This window comes from Loxodonta africana, chromosome 9, assembly GCF_030014295.1.
Source record: "Loxodonta africana isolate mLoxAfr1 chromosome 9, mLoxAfr1.hap2, whole genome shotgun sequence".
In the NCBI taxonomy this organism is placed as follows: domain Eukaryota; kingdom Metazoa; phylum Chordata; class Mammalia; order Proboscidea; family Elephantidae; genus Loxodonta; species Loxodonta africana.
Window position 1 is genome coordinate 67,711,802 of NC_087350.1, and position 17,299 is coordinate 67,729,100.

General features: G+C 42.8%; 1 protein-coding gene across 1 annotated transcript in view; it reads left to right on the plus strand.

The window, feature by feature from the left end:
- Window positions 1-17,299, plus strand: part of PTPN3 (protein tyrosine phosphatase non-receptor type 3) — a 100,873-nt gene that overhangs the window by 44,413 nt on the left and 39,161 nt on the right. The window contains exons 13-16 of the mRNA XM_023545064.2: window positions 2,045-2,221; window positions 15,407-15,593; window positions 15,739-15,816; window positions 16,985-17,041. Coding sequence (XP_023400832.1) covers window positions 2,045-2,221; window positions 15,407-15,593; window positions 15,739-15,816; window positions 16,985-17,041 — 499 coding nt within the window. The remainder of the gene's footprint in view (window positions 1-2,044; window positions 2,222-15,406; window positions 15,594-15,738; window positions 15,817-16,984; window positions 17,042-17,299) is intronic.

The window sequence follows — 17,299 nt, forward strand, 5'->3', positions numbered from 1 at the left end:
TAGTGCTCTGGCATTCTTTCTAAACAAGCTGTTTGATCTGAATGGATTGGGAGCTGCAGCATGACGAAATGCCCCTCTTGGAATGACAACACATATCAGCATATTAAAGGCTCTGAGAAGTCCTGGGAGAAACAAGTGCATTCAGCTTTATTTAATTTCATGTTCTCATTAATACCATACAAAATAAACTGTGGGAAAAGCTAACAAAGGTGCATGATAGAACTGATGTAAGGATGTGTGACCCTCAGCAGCAGTAGCAAAAGCACACAGGGCAGCCGCCTGCTGACTTTTAAGCACATGGGTTTGGCAAAGTAGGAGGGCACTAGGTCATAGCTGAAACACCCAGATTCAGATTTTTGGCTTTCATATTAACAAGTTTCTTTACCACCCTGGTCTGTTTCCCCGTTCATAAAACGATCATGAAAATCACCACAAATGAAATAATAATGTACAAGTGTTTTGTAAGCTTATAAAAAAAGCATCAGGTGTCAATTCCAACTTATACGACCCTATAGGACAGAGTAGAACTGCCCCATAGTTTCCAAGGAGTGCCTGGTGGATTCCAACTGCCAGCCTTTTGGTTAGTAGGCATAGCTTTTAACCACTATGCCACCAGGGTTTCCATTATCATCCTCATCATTATATTATCCTGTTCCCCAAAGATATCAGGCCGTTTCTGTGAATGCTTCCAAAAAGTCCTGGCCTTGGGAGGAGGGAAAACGAAGCTGGAAACATTGCCCCCAGCTCCACGCTGCAGTGAGTCAGAGTATGGTTTTCTGGTTGTTACACTGCAGACAGGGTGGACCTGCAGATTCTCAACCAGGTGTCCACTGTGACTAAGGGAAACTAAGAGGCAGGTGAAAAGAGGAGGGAGGAGTGCAGGGCCACTGGGCCAGGACTCTTCACTGGGGTTCAAATGCTCCTGGTGAGGATAATGGTATCTATAGTGCTAAAAATCACGACATGACTGAATAAGTTTGTTTCTCGGTTTCCCGACATTTAGGCACCTCATCCTAAAGAGGTAAATTTGTGCTATAATGTAGCAGCTTTATTTATCTGGAAGTATCTTAAGCAGCAATGCCAGCAACCCAAAGAAGAGGCCCAGGACAGGAGCCAGGAGGATGGCAGGGTGAAGCAGTGCCACACTCAAGGCCTGGAGCACTTGCGACTATTTACAGGTCTTCTTCTGAGAGTCATGAGAGACTCTCTACTTCTGCTTTAGACCCAGCGTTACTGATTATCTGGGTCCAGGGGGGTTACGAATAGCAGAGGCCCTGACCCTCCCAAGGAGAAATGGCTAACAAAGAAAGAAAAGATAGAAAAAGCAGGAGGCAGAGTAGAACTTAGAAAACTCAGCAGCCTGGCTCACCCAGGGGAGGAGCCAACACACAGGTGCTATACCAGGTGTCCTGAGAATATTGCCTCATCTGATTCTCAGAAGCAGGCAGGTACAGGTGAGGCCCAGGCAGGTGACATGATGAGTCTAAGGCACATGCTGCTGCTGCCATTGGAGGAACTGGGCTGTGCCCCTTGCCCATCTGACTCCACATTTTAAGTGATATATGTAAAGGAAACATTTTCTCTTGGTGCAGGTGAAATTCACACAACGAGATATGGTTCAAATAAGGATTGAGCTTTGCCAAGAAATGTACTTTGGCATCTAAACCCTTTATTTACCCTGTTCAAGTGAATGAGAAAAATTGATCAGCAGTCAACATTGTCTATCTGTGTCATGAGAGCTTGAGTCTTCCTGGAAGAGTAACTCCTTCTAAAATAACATGCTTCAGCTTCCCGAAGGGCATAAACAAAGCCAATCTTGCCTAAACTCCTGAGGCCACACCACTTGGCTGATGGTACTGGGAATGTGTGTCACCCTTCCCAAATCCTGCTGGTGTAGTAATGAGTTAACAGGCTCTTGATTCCTAATAACAATAATCAGGTCATTCCCAGGACATTCAGAGCACAAAGTTAGATCACTGATGTCTAAAACGTTTTAAGTGAAATTTGCATTTAACAGTTTACATTCATCCTTTCCCCCACCCAGGCGAAGTCCTCGGCTCCGGCATGAGATCCGAAAGGCACGGCACTCTTCCGCAGACAACATTGTGAATGAGATGACATACATTACGGAGACCGAAGATGTATTTTATACATACAAAGGCTCCCTGTCCCCAAAAGACAGTGATTCCGAGGTTTCTCAGAACCGAAGCCCGTACCGAGAGTAAGAAACCTGTATTATTTTCTTTCTTTGTATCTGCTCGTTTTGACTGCTGAGAATTTTGCACAGGCCCAGGTTACCCTTTGAGAGGAATCAAGGGCCAGGGCCTGCAGCCAGCTCCCCAGCATAGCTCTCTGCCAGGATCAGAATATAGTCAGACTCTCTACCTCCCCCCACATGAAGACAGCCTGTGTGCCTCATGTCCAGTGCTTACACTTCTTTTTGTCTAAAAAAAGACGTTTTACTCTCCAACTTCTTGTTAACGATCTTGAATAGTCTCCTCTGCAGTTCATGAGCAAAGCCCAATTTAAATCATTCCATATTCAAGAGGTCTAGATTCTAGGGCCATGCTGACCATTATTTCTCCAGATTCTCCAAGTTTTACCTCAGCATGATTTCAAATCTCTGGAAATATGCTCACTTCTCTCTCTCCACAGGAAGCCTTCTTGGAATCACAGTATGCCCTCAGGATTTTGGTTTTAATTAGTGGTTAATATGAAATCATGTGTAGAACATCTCTGATTTTCTTTGTTAAAAATTTGTCAAGGACAGTTTACACTCTATTCATTTATGTCCCCACTTCCCTTTTTCAATGTGACAATTTCCCCTCACAGCTCAAAGCCAGGAAAAAATATGCCTCTCCTAACATACTGGTTTGAGTGTTTTTATCATTCAATAAGATATGTCTAATCCACAAATACCAGAGAAGCTAGACTATACAATGAGGAATGCAGCATCAGGATTGGAGGCAGACTCATTAACAACCTCCAATATGCACATGACACAATCTTGTTTGCTGAAAGTGAAGAACTCTTGAAGCATTTACTGATGAAGATCAAAGACCACAGCCTTCAGTATGGATTACACCTCAACATAAAACAAAAATCCTCACAACTGGACCAGTAAGCAACATCATGATAAATGGAGAAAAGACTGAAGTTTGTCAAGAATTAAGTTTACTTGAATCCACAATCAATGACATGGAAGTGGCAGTCAGGAATTCAAAGGATGTATTGCACTGGGCAGATCTGCTGCAAAAGACCTCTTTAAAGTGTTAAAGCAAAAGTGTCACTTTGAGGACTAAGGTGTACCTGATCCAAGCTATGGTGTTTTCAGTCGTCGCCTCATATGCATGTGTAAGCTGGACAATGAGTAAGGATGACCAAAGAAGAATTGATGCCTTTGAATTATGGTGCTGGTGAAGAATATGGAATACACCATGGACTGCCAGAAGAATGGACATGTCTGTCTTGGAAGAAGTACGGCCAGAATGCTCCTTAAAAGGGAGGATGGCAAGACCTCATCTCAGGTACTTTGGACATGTTATCAGGAGGGACTAGTCCCTGGAGAAGAAATTCATGCTTGATAGAGGGTCAACAAAAAAGAGGAAGACCCTCAACAAGGCAGACTGACACAAGGGCTTCAACAGTGGACTCAAACATAGCAATTATTGTGCAGATGGTACAGAACCAGGCAGTGTTTCATTCTGTTGTACGCAGGGTCTCTATGAGTCAAAACTTCTCGATGGCACCTAGCAATAACAATCCATTAGTTCCCTTCTTGCCTCCATTACCAGGGAACTCAGAACTACGTGTCATGCTCACTTGTATTAGATTTCTTTAGCCCAGGTTTCTGATGTAGTCCCTTCACTTCCTTGCCTTTGTTGTGTGAATCTTAACTTTTTTCTCTTGTTTTAATGAATTCACAATTCTACCATATCTATTCCTTTTAGGGTAAGCTATCTCAAATCATTATTCAAAGTAGACAAAAGATAGATCATACATAAATAAAATGACTTTGTAAGCCCAGGTTGCCCTTTGGGGGAATCAAGGACCAGGGCCTGCAGCCAGCTCCCCAGTATAGCTCTCTGCCAGGATCAGAACATAGTCAGACTTTCTACCTTCCCCCACATGAAGACAGGGATAAACTGGTAGGAAATCGACTGTATTCACTGTGTACTCGTTCTCCTAAGTCCCATAAAAACCCAAAACCAAACCCACTGCCGTCGAGTCAACTCCGACTCATAGCAACCCTACAGGACAGAGCAGAACTGCCCCGTAGAGTTTCCAAGGAGCAGCTGGCGGATTCAAACTGCCAGCCTCTTGGTTAACAGCCGTAGCACTTTAACCACTACGCCACCAGGGTTTCCTTAAGTCCCATACTTGGCCCAAAATACAGAAACATAATGCCTCTCCTAACAGCAAAGGGTTAGCAAGAAGGCACTTTATTTAATCTGTAAATGTCTATCACTTCAGCTGCTAAGCTTAAAGCATTAAATGCATTCTGGTCATCCACTAGGCAGGTGAAATGCAAATCCTGCTCCCCTCTTATGTGTGTGGTCATTACCTCCACTGTGTTCCTGACCACAGCAAACATGGTTTCCAGCTTATCTGTGTTTTTAACACCTCTGGTTAAATAATCCCTCTGCTCATTACTTCCCTGTGACCTCCTGAGCTTGGACGATGCTATCTCTTGGTCCAGCTTGCAGCCTGTTGCCCAGTTGAGGATACAGTGGTGGGTGAGTTCCTTGTGTGACACTGTAGCGTTACAAACCACAAGCAAGTCTAGAAATACAAGGCAGGAGGGCATGACTGTAGCCAATTTGAGGCTTCAGTGGGGGCTCTGCTGCTTTGGTGAAAAGAGAAGAGGATCTCAGGGACCTGACTGAGGGCTCTGAGAAGACCAACAGCATGTCTCCTAAGTCAGATCTTCCAACTGTGGTCTGCAGTCACATTACGGAATTGTAGCACCTCCAGACCTTCACCATCCAGCACAGTCACCACTAGCCGCATGTGGCTATTCAAACTTAAATTTAAAAATTCAATTCCGCAGTCACGCTGGCCTCATTTCAAGTGCTTAGTGGTCACATGTGGCTAGTGGCTACCATATTGGAGAGCACAGATACAGAACATATCCCTCATCACGGAAAGTTCCATTGGACAGCACTTACCTAGACTAGGCCTCCTAGAATGTCTACAAGTTAAAAGGGCATTTCTCAAATGGCAATCGAGTGCGAGTGGGTTTGGGATCATCTGCTCACTTGCAGTATGGGCTTTTGCCCCCTTCCTCCCCCATCTTGCTGCTCCTCTGTGGAACGAGGGGTGGGTGGATAGGTTCTAAGAGCCCTGAGGCCCACATCCTCAGACATCTTATTACATAGTCATTGCCAGGTGGAGGAAAGATGAATTCTTTCCAGTGACTTACAGACATCTAGGAGTCCCTGGGCGGGACAAACAGTTAAGCACTTAACTACTAACTGAAAGGTTGGAGGTTTGAGTCTACGCGGGGGCTCTTTGGAAGAAAAGTCTGGCAATCTGCTTCTAAAAAATCAGCCATCAAACACCCTACGGAGCACAGTTCTACTCTGACACACATCGTGTAACCATAAGTCAGGGCTGACTTGAAGGCAACTGGTTTTATGGGCGTCTTAAAGGAATGCATTCATTCCTGCACCCATCAGCAGACTTTGCTGGTCATTCAGGGGAACACTGAAGTGAATTAGGTAGTCTTTACCTTCTGAGAGCTGCTAGGTCAGCCGGGCAAATAGCATAACAGCGGGGCTTATAATTGCAGTGTCACAGTGTGGGGCTCTGTCAGTTTTAGAAAGAAGAGGGTTTAGGGAACTGAGGGTTCTGAGAAGCCCAATTACATGTCTCCTACGTCAGATTTTCCTCCTGTGGTTTGCAGTCACAGCATGGAATTACTGAGCCTGCGGGCCTTCGCTGTCCAATATAGGAGCTTCTAGCCAGATGTGGCTATTTAAATTTAAATCAATTAAAGTTAAATAAAATTTAAAACTTACTTCCTCAGGCTCTGTTTAAGTAATTTGTGGCCCAACTCACCCTCTGCATTGCACGTGGATTCTTTTTGAAACTCCTGTGAGACCCCGTAAGGTGTATCATCCTGGGGCACTTTTTACTTTGCAGCTACTGTCAGAAGTAGCACATAATGGTGATTCAAAGGCAGCCTTCCTTGCCATGGCTTTGCCAGGTGTACTGATAAAAGACATCTCCCAGCATCAAGTCAGGAGGAACATGCAGCTGTGCTTTGCAAGTGGGGTGAACTCTTGGAAAATTGGCATCCTTACCACTTCAGCTGGGTAGGGACCCTCTTCCTGCTGGCAGAGAAGCCTCCTGGTGACTCTTCAGAGGCAGCTGGCCTTTCTTAAAGCCTGGGACAGTGGGGCCTTCACTCCCCAAGGCAAGGAGGAAAGGTTAGTCTGTAGTTGGTGGGAAAAACTGTGTTGGGTACTTCAATGAGTATTTGCAAAATGTTTGAGAAATGTTTGACATGTTTTATACAGCAGATTTGTGTGAAGAGGCAAAAAGAAGTATTATGTCAGAGAAATCAGATGAATTATATCGCAGACAGCGAGGAGGGTTCTTTTTAGAAAGAAGAATTAACTGTAATGTTCTGTACCCATTTTAAAAAGAAAGAAAGAACACGGTTAGACGTTGGCTCTAAACCCAAAGTGACATGGCTCGGGCTTTCTGAATAGGATCGTAGTGGATGAGTCACTCACCAGTTCGTTTCATATTTATAGCAGCACAGTGAAGTTTATGATTATAGTTATGAATCCTTGGCAGTTTGCTTTGTGCCAGAAGTAGGCTGTACTCTTTTGTTACTCCCAGGGTTCTATCAACAATTTTATGTTCTTTTCCCTCCTTTAGAGCAAAGACCAAATTCTGCAGAGAACTAAGTTTCCTTCATTACAAAATAACCCCACCATTCCTGGCCCAGGAAAAGGGGAAGAAAAGTCATTTAAAGCAAAAAAAAAAAAAAAAAAAGACTTACGGAGTAGAAACTGGGGGAAACAAATTTTTCAGACAGATTAGGGTTGTATTTGAAAGTCATTTTTTGTTATTTTATCAAAGCTGTGTTGATAGGTCACCTCAGAGTGAGTGGGACTTCACATCATCCTAATTTGTTTGCCTCTCAATTTAGAACCTGTCTTGTTCCATGAGATTTGGGGTGGCTGTCACTTTTTATTTCAAAACTTCTGTTCACTTAAAAGGGTCTTGGGGTCCCCTTCAGCAACCACACTGGCAATGGAAGAATTCCCTCAACCCTATCATCTGGTTGTCCAAGGCCTAAGAACCCCACTGGCAACAAAGGGCTCCCTTCCAATATGACAGCCCACTTTGTTGTTGGAAAGCCCAGTTGTCCAATGCTCTTTCCTAGCTGTGCTCAAAGTCTCCTCCTCATGCCACTGAGCCAGCATGAGCATTGCCATCCATAGGTCCCTGCTTCAAGCTGCTGGAATAACACAAATACAACCTGTTTCCAATTCTACCTGACAACTTCAACTTGTTTAAACAATTCCTTCAGCCATTCTCCCCTCTTCACCTCCTTAGTCACCACTCTCTGAGTCTACTTCAGTCCTTTATTAGAGAATGACACCCAAAGCTGATTTTGGCGAGAGGCTTTGTATACCATCTGGGCATCTCCCTCAGGGGACAGCATCCAGGAATAGAATTTCATTAAGAGTTTTTGTTTTGTTTCTCTGAAACTTGCCTATCTTTCCACTTGATTTTGGCCCACTTATATGTGGACGTCTCACAAACACCTTAAAACCAACTCAGCCCAATCTCAGTTCATCATCTCCCTTCATGTCCAACGTATGGCTCCTCCTACATCCTGGTGAGTGGGACTATCATTTGAATACTATCCAGTTTGCACCTACTGGAAACTTCAGTCATCCTTGACTCCTTTTTCTTTTACCTTCCCATCTAACTTGTAACCTTGTTAATTCTATCTCCTAAGCATCTCTTTAATTTGACCTTTCCACCATCCCACCCACACTGCCTCTATTTAGCCACCATTGTCTTACTGCATGGGCCATTGCAGTAGCATCTTACCTGACCTCCTGTCTTTGCTGCCTTCTCACTGCATGTCGTTATTTGATGCCCTCCTCACCATCTGTCTGTCCATCCTTCACACTGAACACAAAGTTCCTGCAGCATACAGTTGATCAGCCACCAAAAAACATCATTTGTTTAAATAAGTTACTATACTGTAACCTTTCTATCCTTACTTGGGAAATATGTTCGGGCATATAATGGCCTTGAATACGTTATTTTTAATACTGTGGGCTGTCTTAGATAGACCATTAAATTTTTTACTGACAAACAAAAATACTTTAAAACCTCATATGATGAAATCCACAGATTCAAGATAACCATGCATGGGTTTTGTTTTTTAATAAACAATCTGAAAATTAATAATTTTTAAAATAACTGCAATTGTATTCAAATTAGTCTGTCCTCTTTTTTTTTTTTATTAACTTTTATTGAGCTTCAAGTGACGTTTACCAATCAAGTCAAACCGTCACATATAAGTTTATATACACCTTACTCCGTACTCCCACCTGCTCTCCCCCTAATGAGTCAGCCCTTCCAGTCTCACGGGACAATTTTGCCAGCTTCCAACTCTCTCTATCCTCCCATCCCCCCTCCAGACAGGAGATGCCAACACAGTCTCAAGTGTCCACCTGATACAAACAGCTCACTCTTCATCAGCATCTCTCTCCTACCCACTAGTCCAGTCCCTTTCATGTCTGATGAGTTGTCTTCAGGAATGGTTCCTGTCCTGGGCCAACAGAAGGTTTTGGGACCATGACCACCAGGATTCCTCTAGTCTCAGTCAGACCATTAAGTATGGTCTTTTTGTGAGAATTTGGGGTCTGCATCCCACTGATCTCCTGCTCCCTCAGGGGTTCTCTGTTGTGCTCCCTGTCAGGGCAGTCATCGGTTGTGGCCGGGCACCAACTAGTTCTTCTGGTCTCAGGATGATGTAGGTCTCCGGTTCATGTGGCCCTTTCTGTCTCTTGGGCTCTTAGTTATCATGTGACCTTGGTGTTCTTTATTCTCCTTTGATCCAGGTGGGTTGAGACCAATTGATGCATCTTAGATGGCCGCTTGTTAGCATTTAAGACCCCAGATGCCACATTTCAAAGTGGGATGCAGAATGTTTTCATAATAGAGTTTATTATGCCAAGTGACTTAGAAGTCCCCTTAAACCATGGTCCCCAAACCCCACCCTTGCTCTGCTGACTTTTGAAGCATTCAGTTTATCCTGGAAACTTCTCTGCTTTTGGTCCAGTCCAGTTGAGCTGACCTTCCATTTATTGAGTATTGTCCTTCCCTTCACCTAAAGCAGTTCTTATCTACTAACTAATCAGTAAAAAACCCTCTCCCACCCTCCCTCCCTCCCCGCCTCGTAACCACAAAAGTATGTGTTCTTCTCAGTTTATACTATTTCTCAAGATCTTATAATAGTGGTCTTATCCAATATTTGTCCTTTTCTCTCTAATTTCGCTCAGCATAATGCCTTCCAGGTTCCTCCATGTTATGAAATGTTTCACAGATTCGTCACTGTTCATTATCGATGCCTAGTATTCCACTGTGTGAATATACCACAATTTATTTAACCATTCATCCATTGATGGACACCTTGGTTGCTTCCAGCTTTTTGCTATTGTAAACAGAGCTGCAATAAACATGGGTGTGCATATATCTGTTTGTGTGAAGGCTCTTATTTCTCTAGGGTATATTCCGAGGAGTGGGATTTCTGGGTTGTATGGCAGTTCTATTTCTAACTGTTTAAGATAACGTCAGATAGATTTCCAAAGTGGTTGTACCATTTGACATTCCCACCAGCAGTGTATAAGAGTTCCAATCTCTCCGCAGCCTCTCCAACATTTATTATTTTGTGTTTTTTGGATTAACGCCAGCCTTGTTGGAGTGAGATGGAATCTCATCGTAGTTTTAATTTGCATTTCTCTAATGGCTAATGATTGAGAGCATTTTCTCATGTATCTGTTAGCTGCCTGAATATCTTCTTTAGTGAAGCGCGTGTTCATATCCTTTGCCCACTTCTTGATTGGGTTGTTTGTCTTTTTGCGGTTGAGTTTTGACCGAATCATATAGATTTTAGAGATCAGGCGCTGGTCGGAGCTGTCATAGCTGAAAATTCTTTCCCAGTGTGTAGGTGGTCTTTTTACTCTTTTGGTGAGCTCCCAGTTATCTGATTTCTCTTCGTCATTTTTGGTAATGTTTTGTATTCTGTTTATGCCTTGTATTAGGGCTCCTAAGGTTGTCCCTATTTTTTCTTCCATGATCTTTATCGTTTTAGTCTTTATGTTTAGGTCTTTGATCCACTTGGAGTTAGTTTTTGTGCATGGTGTGAGGTATGGGTCCTGTTTCATTTTTTTGCAAATGGATATCCAGTTATGCCAGCACCATTTGTTAAAAAGACTACCTTTTCCCCAATTAACTGACACTGGGCCTTTGTCAAGTATCAGCTGCTCATATGTGGATGGATTTATATCAGGGTTCTCAATTCTGTTCCACTGGTCTGTGTGTCTGTTGTTGTACCAGTACCAGGCTGTTTTGACTACTGTGGCTGTATAATAGGTTCTGAAATCAGGTAGAGTGAGGCCTCCACTTTCTTCTTCTTTTTCAGTAATGCTTTGCTTATCCGAGGCTTCTTTCCCTTCCACATGAAGTTGGTGATTTGTTTCTCCATCACATTAAAAAATGACATTGGAATTTGGATCGGAAGTGCATTGTATATATAGATGGCTTTTGGTAGAATAGACATTTTTACTATGTTAAGTCTTCCTATCCATGAGCAAGGTATGTTTTTCCACTTAAGTAGGTCCTTTTTAGTTTCTTGTAGTAGTACTTTGCAGTTTTCTTTGTATAGGTCTTTTACATCTTTGGTAAGATTTATTCTTAAGTTATACTATTTTATCTTCTTGGTGGCTACTGTGAGTGGTATTGATTTGGTTATTTCCTCTTCGATGTTCTTTTTGTTGATGCAGAGGAATCCAAGTGACTTTTGTATGTTTATCTTATAACCTGAGACTCTGCCAAAGTCTTCTATTAGTTTCAGTAGTTTTCTGGAGGATTCCTTCGGGTTTTCTGTGTGTAAGATCATGTCATCTGCAAGTAGAGATCATTTTACTTCCTCCTTTCCAATCCGGATGCCCTTTATTTCTTTGTCTAGCCTAATTGCTCTGGCTAGGACCTCTAGCACAATGTCGAATAAGAGCGGTGATAAAGGGCATCCTTGTCTGGTTCCCGTTCTCAAGGGAAATGCTTTCAGGCTCTCTCCATTTAGAGTGATGTTGGCTGTTGGCTTTGTATAGATGCCCTTTATTATGTTGAGGAATTTTCTTTCAATTCCTTTTTTGGTGAGAGTTTTTATCATAAATGAGTGTTGGACTTTGTCAAATGCCTTTTCTGCATCAATTGATAAGATCATGTGGTTTTTATCTTTTGTTTTATTTATATGGTGGATTACATTAATGGTTTTTCTAATATTAAACTAGCCTTGCATACCTGGTATAAATCCCACTTGGTCATGGTGGATTAATTTTTTGATATGTTGTTGAATTCTATTGGCTAGAATTTTGTTGAGGATTTTTGCATCTATGTTCATGAGGGATACAGGTCTGTAATTTTCTTTTTTTGTGATATCTTTACCTGGTTTTGGTATCAGGGAAATGGTGGCTTCATAGAATGAGTTAGGTAGTATATAGTATCCCATCATTTTCTATGCTTTGAAATACCTTTAGTAGTAGTGGTGTTAACTCTTCTCTGAAAGTTTGGTAGAACTCTGCAGTAAAGCCACCTGGGCCAGGGCTTTTTTTTGTTGGGAGTTTTTTGATTACCGTTTCAACCTCTTTTTTTGTTATGGGTCTATTTAGTTGTTCTACTTCTGATTGTGTTAGTTTAGGTAGGTAGTGTTTTTCCAGGAATTCATCCATTTCTTCTAGGTTTGCAAATTTGTTAGAGTACAATTTTTCGTAATAATCTGATATGATTCTTTTAATTTCAGTTGGGTCTGTTGTGATGTGGCCCTTCTCGTTTCTTATTCAGGTTGTTTCCTTTTCTGTATTTCTTTAGTCAGTCTGGCCAATGGTTTATCAATTTTGTTAATTTTTTCGAAGAACCAGCTTTTGGCTTTGTTAATTCTTTCAATTGTTTTTCTGTTCTCTAATTCATTTAGTTCAGCTCTGATTTTTATTATTTGTTTTCTTCTGGTGCCTGATGGATTCTTTTGTTGCTCACTTTCTATTTGTTCAAGTTGTAGGGACAGTTCTCTGATTTTGGCTCTTTCTTCTTTTTGTATGTGTGCATTTATCGATATAAATTGGCCTCTGAGCACTGCTTTTGCTGTGTCCCAGAGGTTTTGATAGGAAGTATTTTCATTCTCGTTGCAGTCTATGAATTTCCTTATTCCCTCCTTAATGTCTTCTATAACCCAGTCTTTTTTCAGGAGGGTATTGTTCAGTTTCCAAGTATTTGATTTCTTTTCCCTAATTTTTCTGCTATTGATTTCCACTTTTATGGCCTTGTGGTCTGAGAAGATGCTTTGTAATATTTCGATATTTTGGATTCTGCAAAGGTTTGTTTTATGACCTAATATGTGGTCTATTCTAGAGAATGTTCCATGTGCGCTAGAAAAAAAAGTATACTTAGCAGCAGTTGGGTGGAGAGTTCTGTATAAGTCAATGAAGTCAAGTTGGTTGATTGTTGTAACTAGGTCTTCCGTGTCTCTATTGAGCTTCTTACTGGATGTCCTGTCCTTCTCCGAAAGTGGTGTGTTGAAGTCTCCTACTAAAATTGTGGAGGTGTCTATCTCACTTTTCAGTTCTGTTAAAATTTGATTTATATATCTTGCAGCCCTGTCATTGGGTGCATAAATATTTAACATGGTTATATCTTCCTGGTCAATTGTCCCTTTTATCATTATGTAGTGAAAGTGTCCTTCTTTATCCTTTGTGGTGGATTTAAGTTTAAAGTCTATTTTGTCACAAAAATTAATATTGCTACTCCTGCCCTTTTTTGCTTATTGTTTGCTTGATATATGTTTTTCCATCCTTTGAGTTTTTGTTTGTGTCTCTAAGTCTAAGGTGTGTCTCTTGTAGGCAGCATATGGTAGTTTGTCCTCTCTTGCTTCATTACCTTGCTTTTCTGTTTTTTTGTTTATATGCCATTCGTCCTTATCGCTGCCACCCTTCTTCACATTCTTCCAAACGTTTGACCTGTGTAGGTAGTATCTGCAACCTCTTAACATTAATGGTTCAGGTCCCTTTCTGCCACTAGGTGGTGCTCTTGTAAACAAACCTGCCTGCGGGGTTGCAGGGGCGGGGATATTTTTTAGCTCCCTTTTAAGTAAATTAAAGTAGTATTCATTATCCGTCTGAAAATTTCCCACTAGTACACAACTTTAGTTCCAAAACAGCCTCTCGCCAAAATGCCTTCCCATCTGTACACCTGTTCTTCATACTGGACAGTGCCGCCCTAAGCAACTTTAAAACTCTATAGCCAAACTCTTCTCTTGCTTACAGGTATGTTTCTACACTGTCAGCCGCTGAGTTTTTTCATTCAAATAGACTGAGATTGTGAATCTTTCTGCAAGAATATAATACAGATATCATATTTATTACATTATATTTAAAGCAGGCTAATTTGAACTTTCTGGAAAAAAAGCACTATTGTAATGAAAAATCCCTGGATATGGGCTTCGAAATAAACCTTGAGTCAGAGGTAGTAGAAGCCCCTGGGTGCTGCAGACAGTTAAGTACTTGGCTACTAACCAAAAGGCTGGAAGTTTAAACCCACCTAGAAGATCCTCCCAAGAAGGGCCTGACAATCTACTTCTGAAAAACCAGCCATGGAAAACCCTATGGCACACAGTTCCACTCTGACACACGTGGGGCGCCATGAGTCAGAGTCAACGGCAACTGGTTAAGACATGGTATCAGCTGTCTTCCATTTATGTTTCACTGGCCTGTCTTTGTACACTCACCTCTCCCATCCTTAACCTCATCAGAGGCTGGAATGTGGCAGTCTGTAGAAAGAGGGAGAACCCCATGTTCTATAGGCTTTTTAAGACATCTTTGTCTAGGCCTGTGGCTCTGGAAAGGGTCTATTGTGGGGGTGTGTCGATACCTAAAGTTGAGCTCCCTGTACAGTGACAGCTGAGATGGCTTACACCTGTGGCCCTGTGAGGTTAGAGGTGGGGTCTTAGGAGCAGGCGTGGTGTGGCCTGAAAAGGAAAGAGCATTCAGGAGCACACATCCATCAGGCTCCTACCCACTGAAAAAAGGGAAATCTGTGTGAGCTTGGGCAAGTCACACGGCCTTTCTCAACCTCAATTTCTTCATCTGTGCGATGGAGTTGGACCAGATGACCACAGAGGACTGTTAAGTTCTAGCAGTCCGTGATTCTTGACAGTGCTATCCAGTAGAACTTTCTGTATTGATGAGAATGTTCTGTCTGCACTGTCTGGTACAGGAGCCACTAGCCACATGTGGTATTGAGCATCTGAAACGTGGTTGATACGGCTGAGGAACTAACTTTCTAATAATAATTTAAGTAGCCAAATGTGATCAGTAGCTCCCATACTGGACTCTGCAGCTCTAAGACACAGAAGTACAGATGGTTAACAGGCATGGTTGCTGACCGAAAGACTGGAGATTCAAGTCTACCCAGAGGTGCCTCAGAAGAAAGGCCTGGAGATCTGCTTCCAAATCACAGCCGTTTGTAACCCTGGGGAGCATAATTCTACTCTGACGCATGTGGGGTTGCCACAAGTAGGAACCGACCCAACAGCAACTGGTATATTAGACGGAGCAAAATAAAACACGTTATCTCAGCGCGGGCATACAACGCATGATGCAGGCAAATAATACAAACTAGGAATAATACATGTTGAACATACAATTGTAGTCCTATTTCCTTTGGGTAGCCATGAGTCCTGTGAAGCACAGCTACCAGCAGGAATGAGAGGAGACAAAAATGTTTCTGGAAGGAACAGAGACCTGTGCATCCGACTGAGCTTGCCTGGTAGAGCCTGGTTCAGTAGTTAAACCGCCTGTAGTTGGACGCATGCCCCTATGGCCCTTCTAAACCAGCAGGGAAGAGAGCTGAGTTTTTGGCTGTTCTTGCATCCTCCCTGCCCTCTTTCCCCCAAAACAAAGGTGATAACGTTATGCCCGACAAAGGAAAGGGCAGCCAGCGGTGTGTCAGAGCCCTGGGGTTGACCTCTGCAGCTCTGTAAGGTTTGGGAGGTATTGGACAACCCTGAGACACCATGCCCCAACAGTCAGTAATGTTGGCTCTGATGAAATATTCATCAGGTTATTAAAATATCTCCTCCTCCCCCATGATGAAGGAGTACATCCGAGACCAATCCAGCACAAAGCTGCCTGACCCAGAAGTCATCCAGTTCTGTGTCTCCATCTTCAAATGCTCCAAGCTCCTGCTCACCGGATGGTGTTGACCAGCAGTTCTTAGAGGACTACCACAGGGTGACCAAAGGGGGCTCCACCGAAGATGCCAGCCAGTACTACTGTGACAAGGTAAGCGAGTGAACAGGTGACCCATCCAAGCTCTCAGTGCCAAGGTGCCTCGTGGGCATTTGAGTGCTTACAACTAAAAAAAAAAAATTTTATCAACAGCTGGAGAGAGAAGTAGTGTAACTGACCACTTTCCAATGTTTTCCAGAATGATAATGGTGACGGCTACTTACTCTTGATCCGTATCACACCAGATGAAGATGGAAAATTCGGATTTAATCTTAAGGTACTGTGTGTATGTGTAAGGAATTTTTATACTATGAAGCAATCTTTAGATGAATTTTAATTTCCATTGGAAATGTGCCACATACCTAAAGCTATATAAGGAAATTGGCTCAACCATCAGAATGGGGACTGCATTAGGGTCGCTATGAACTGAAATCGACTCAGTGGCAACGTGTTTGGTTTTGTTTGTTTGTGGCCATGGCAGCTGCCCCATCCTGAGTGCCTGCTTGGTGTCTGACATCTGCAAGGCACTGGATTTGTATCACCTCACTGACTCCTTCTAATAAACTGTGAAGTGGGTATGTTTCTACCCATTTTACAGACAAATACTGAGGCTTAGAGAGGTTAGGCACACAGCTAGCAAGCAGATCTGACCCTTGAAGAGGAATTATCATAACAAAACATACTGGAGAATCCCTTAGCATGGCTCAAGCTAATAAGAAAACCGTTCATCACCCTCCTCTGTGAGCCTCTAGGGTAAGCGTCCCACCTGTTTTTGTAAAAAGAGTTAAGATGTTCTTGGAACACGGCCACATCTACTCATTTACAGACTGTTTGTGGCTGCTTCTACACCACAAGGACTGAGGTGAGTAGTTACAAGAGACCTCTGTCATACCAACAAATATTTACTAGCTAACCTAGCCCTTTACAAAAAAAGTGTATTGACTCCTGCTCAGGGGTAGGTGGTCTGTGCTGCCACCTCCCAGCTGCCATTGTTCACAGCTCTCAGAGACCCCAACAGCCCAGCTGAAGACCTGCTCTCAGGTGTCAGAAGCCCTCATAGGATGTGACCTTTCCTAAGTACCACTCTTCCACTGAAAACTCCCTTATCTAGCAATAGTTAGAAGATGTGCTATGATAGGCCCTTTCCTCAAGGGTGTTTGAATTTTTAAAAGAGGAACTTGCTCCCTCTGTGTGCATCTCTAGTTTGGGAAGTATGGGAATGGTGGTAGGAGGCTTCTGAGCAGAGTCTACTCCTCTTTAGCCCACTAGACCCAGAGGGATCGGGAATTTTGTACTGTGATTCTGAAAGGGTGCTGACGTTGTAATTAGAACAAGTCAAAGTGAAGTTCGAGGCCTCCCGTGTGCCGAGAGGACCCACTTTGTTGGCGTCTGTGCCTCTCTGTTGCTGTGAGCTAAATTGTTGTTTTAATTTAAAATGTTTATAGGGAGGAGTGGATCAAAAGATGCCTCTTGTGGTATCAAGAATAAACCCAGAGTCACCTGTAAGTAAACATGTTCTGCATTATTGTCCGTTCTGTGTTACTCCCCTAAATCTAACAAATTTCTATTTCTGTGTTGTTTCTTTTCTGCCAGCAGCAAGGAGTGTGCGTAAATGCATGCATTTATATGGAAGGAAGCTAGAAGCCATGTTTTCATGGTGTTCAGTGTGGTTCACGAAGCGGCAGCATCAGCCTCACCTGGGTGCTTGTTAGAAATGCAGAAGCTGGGGCCCACCCTAGATCCCTGGACTAGACTCTGCA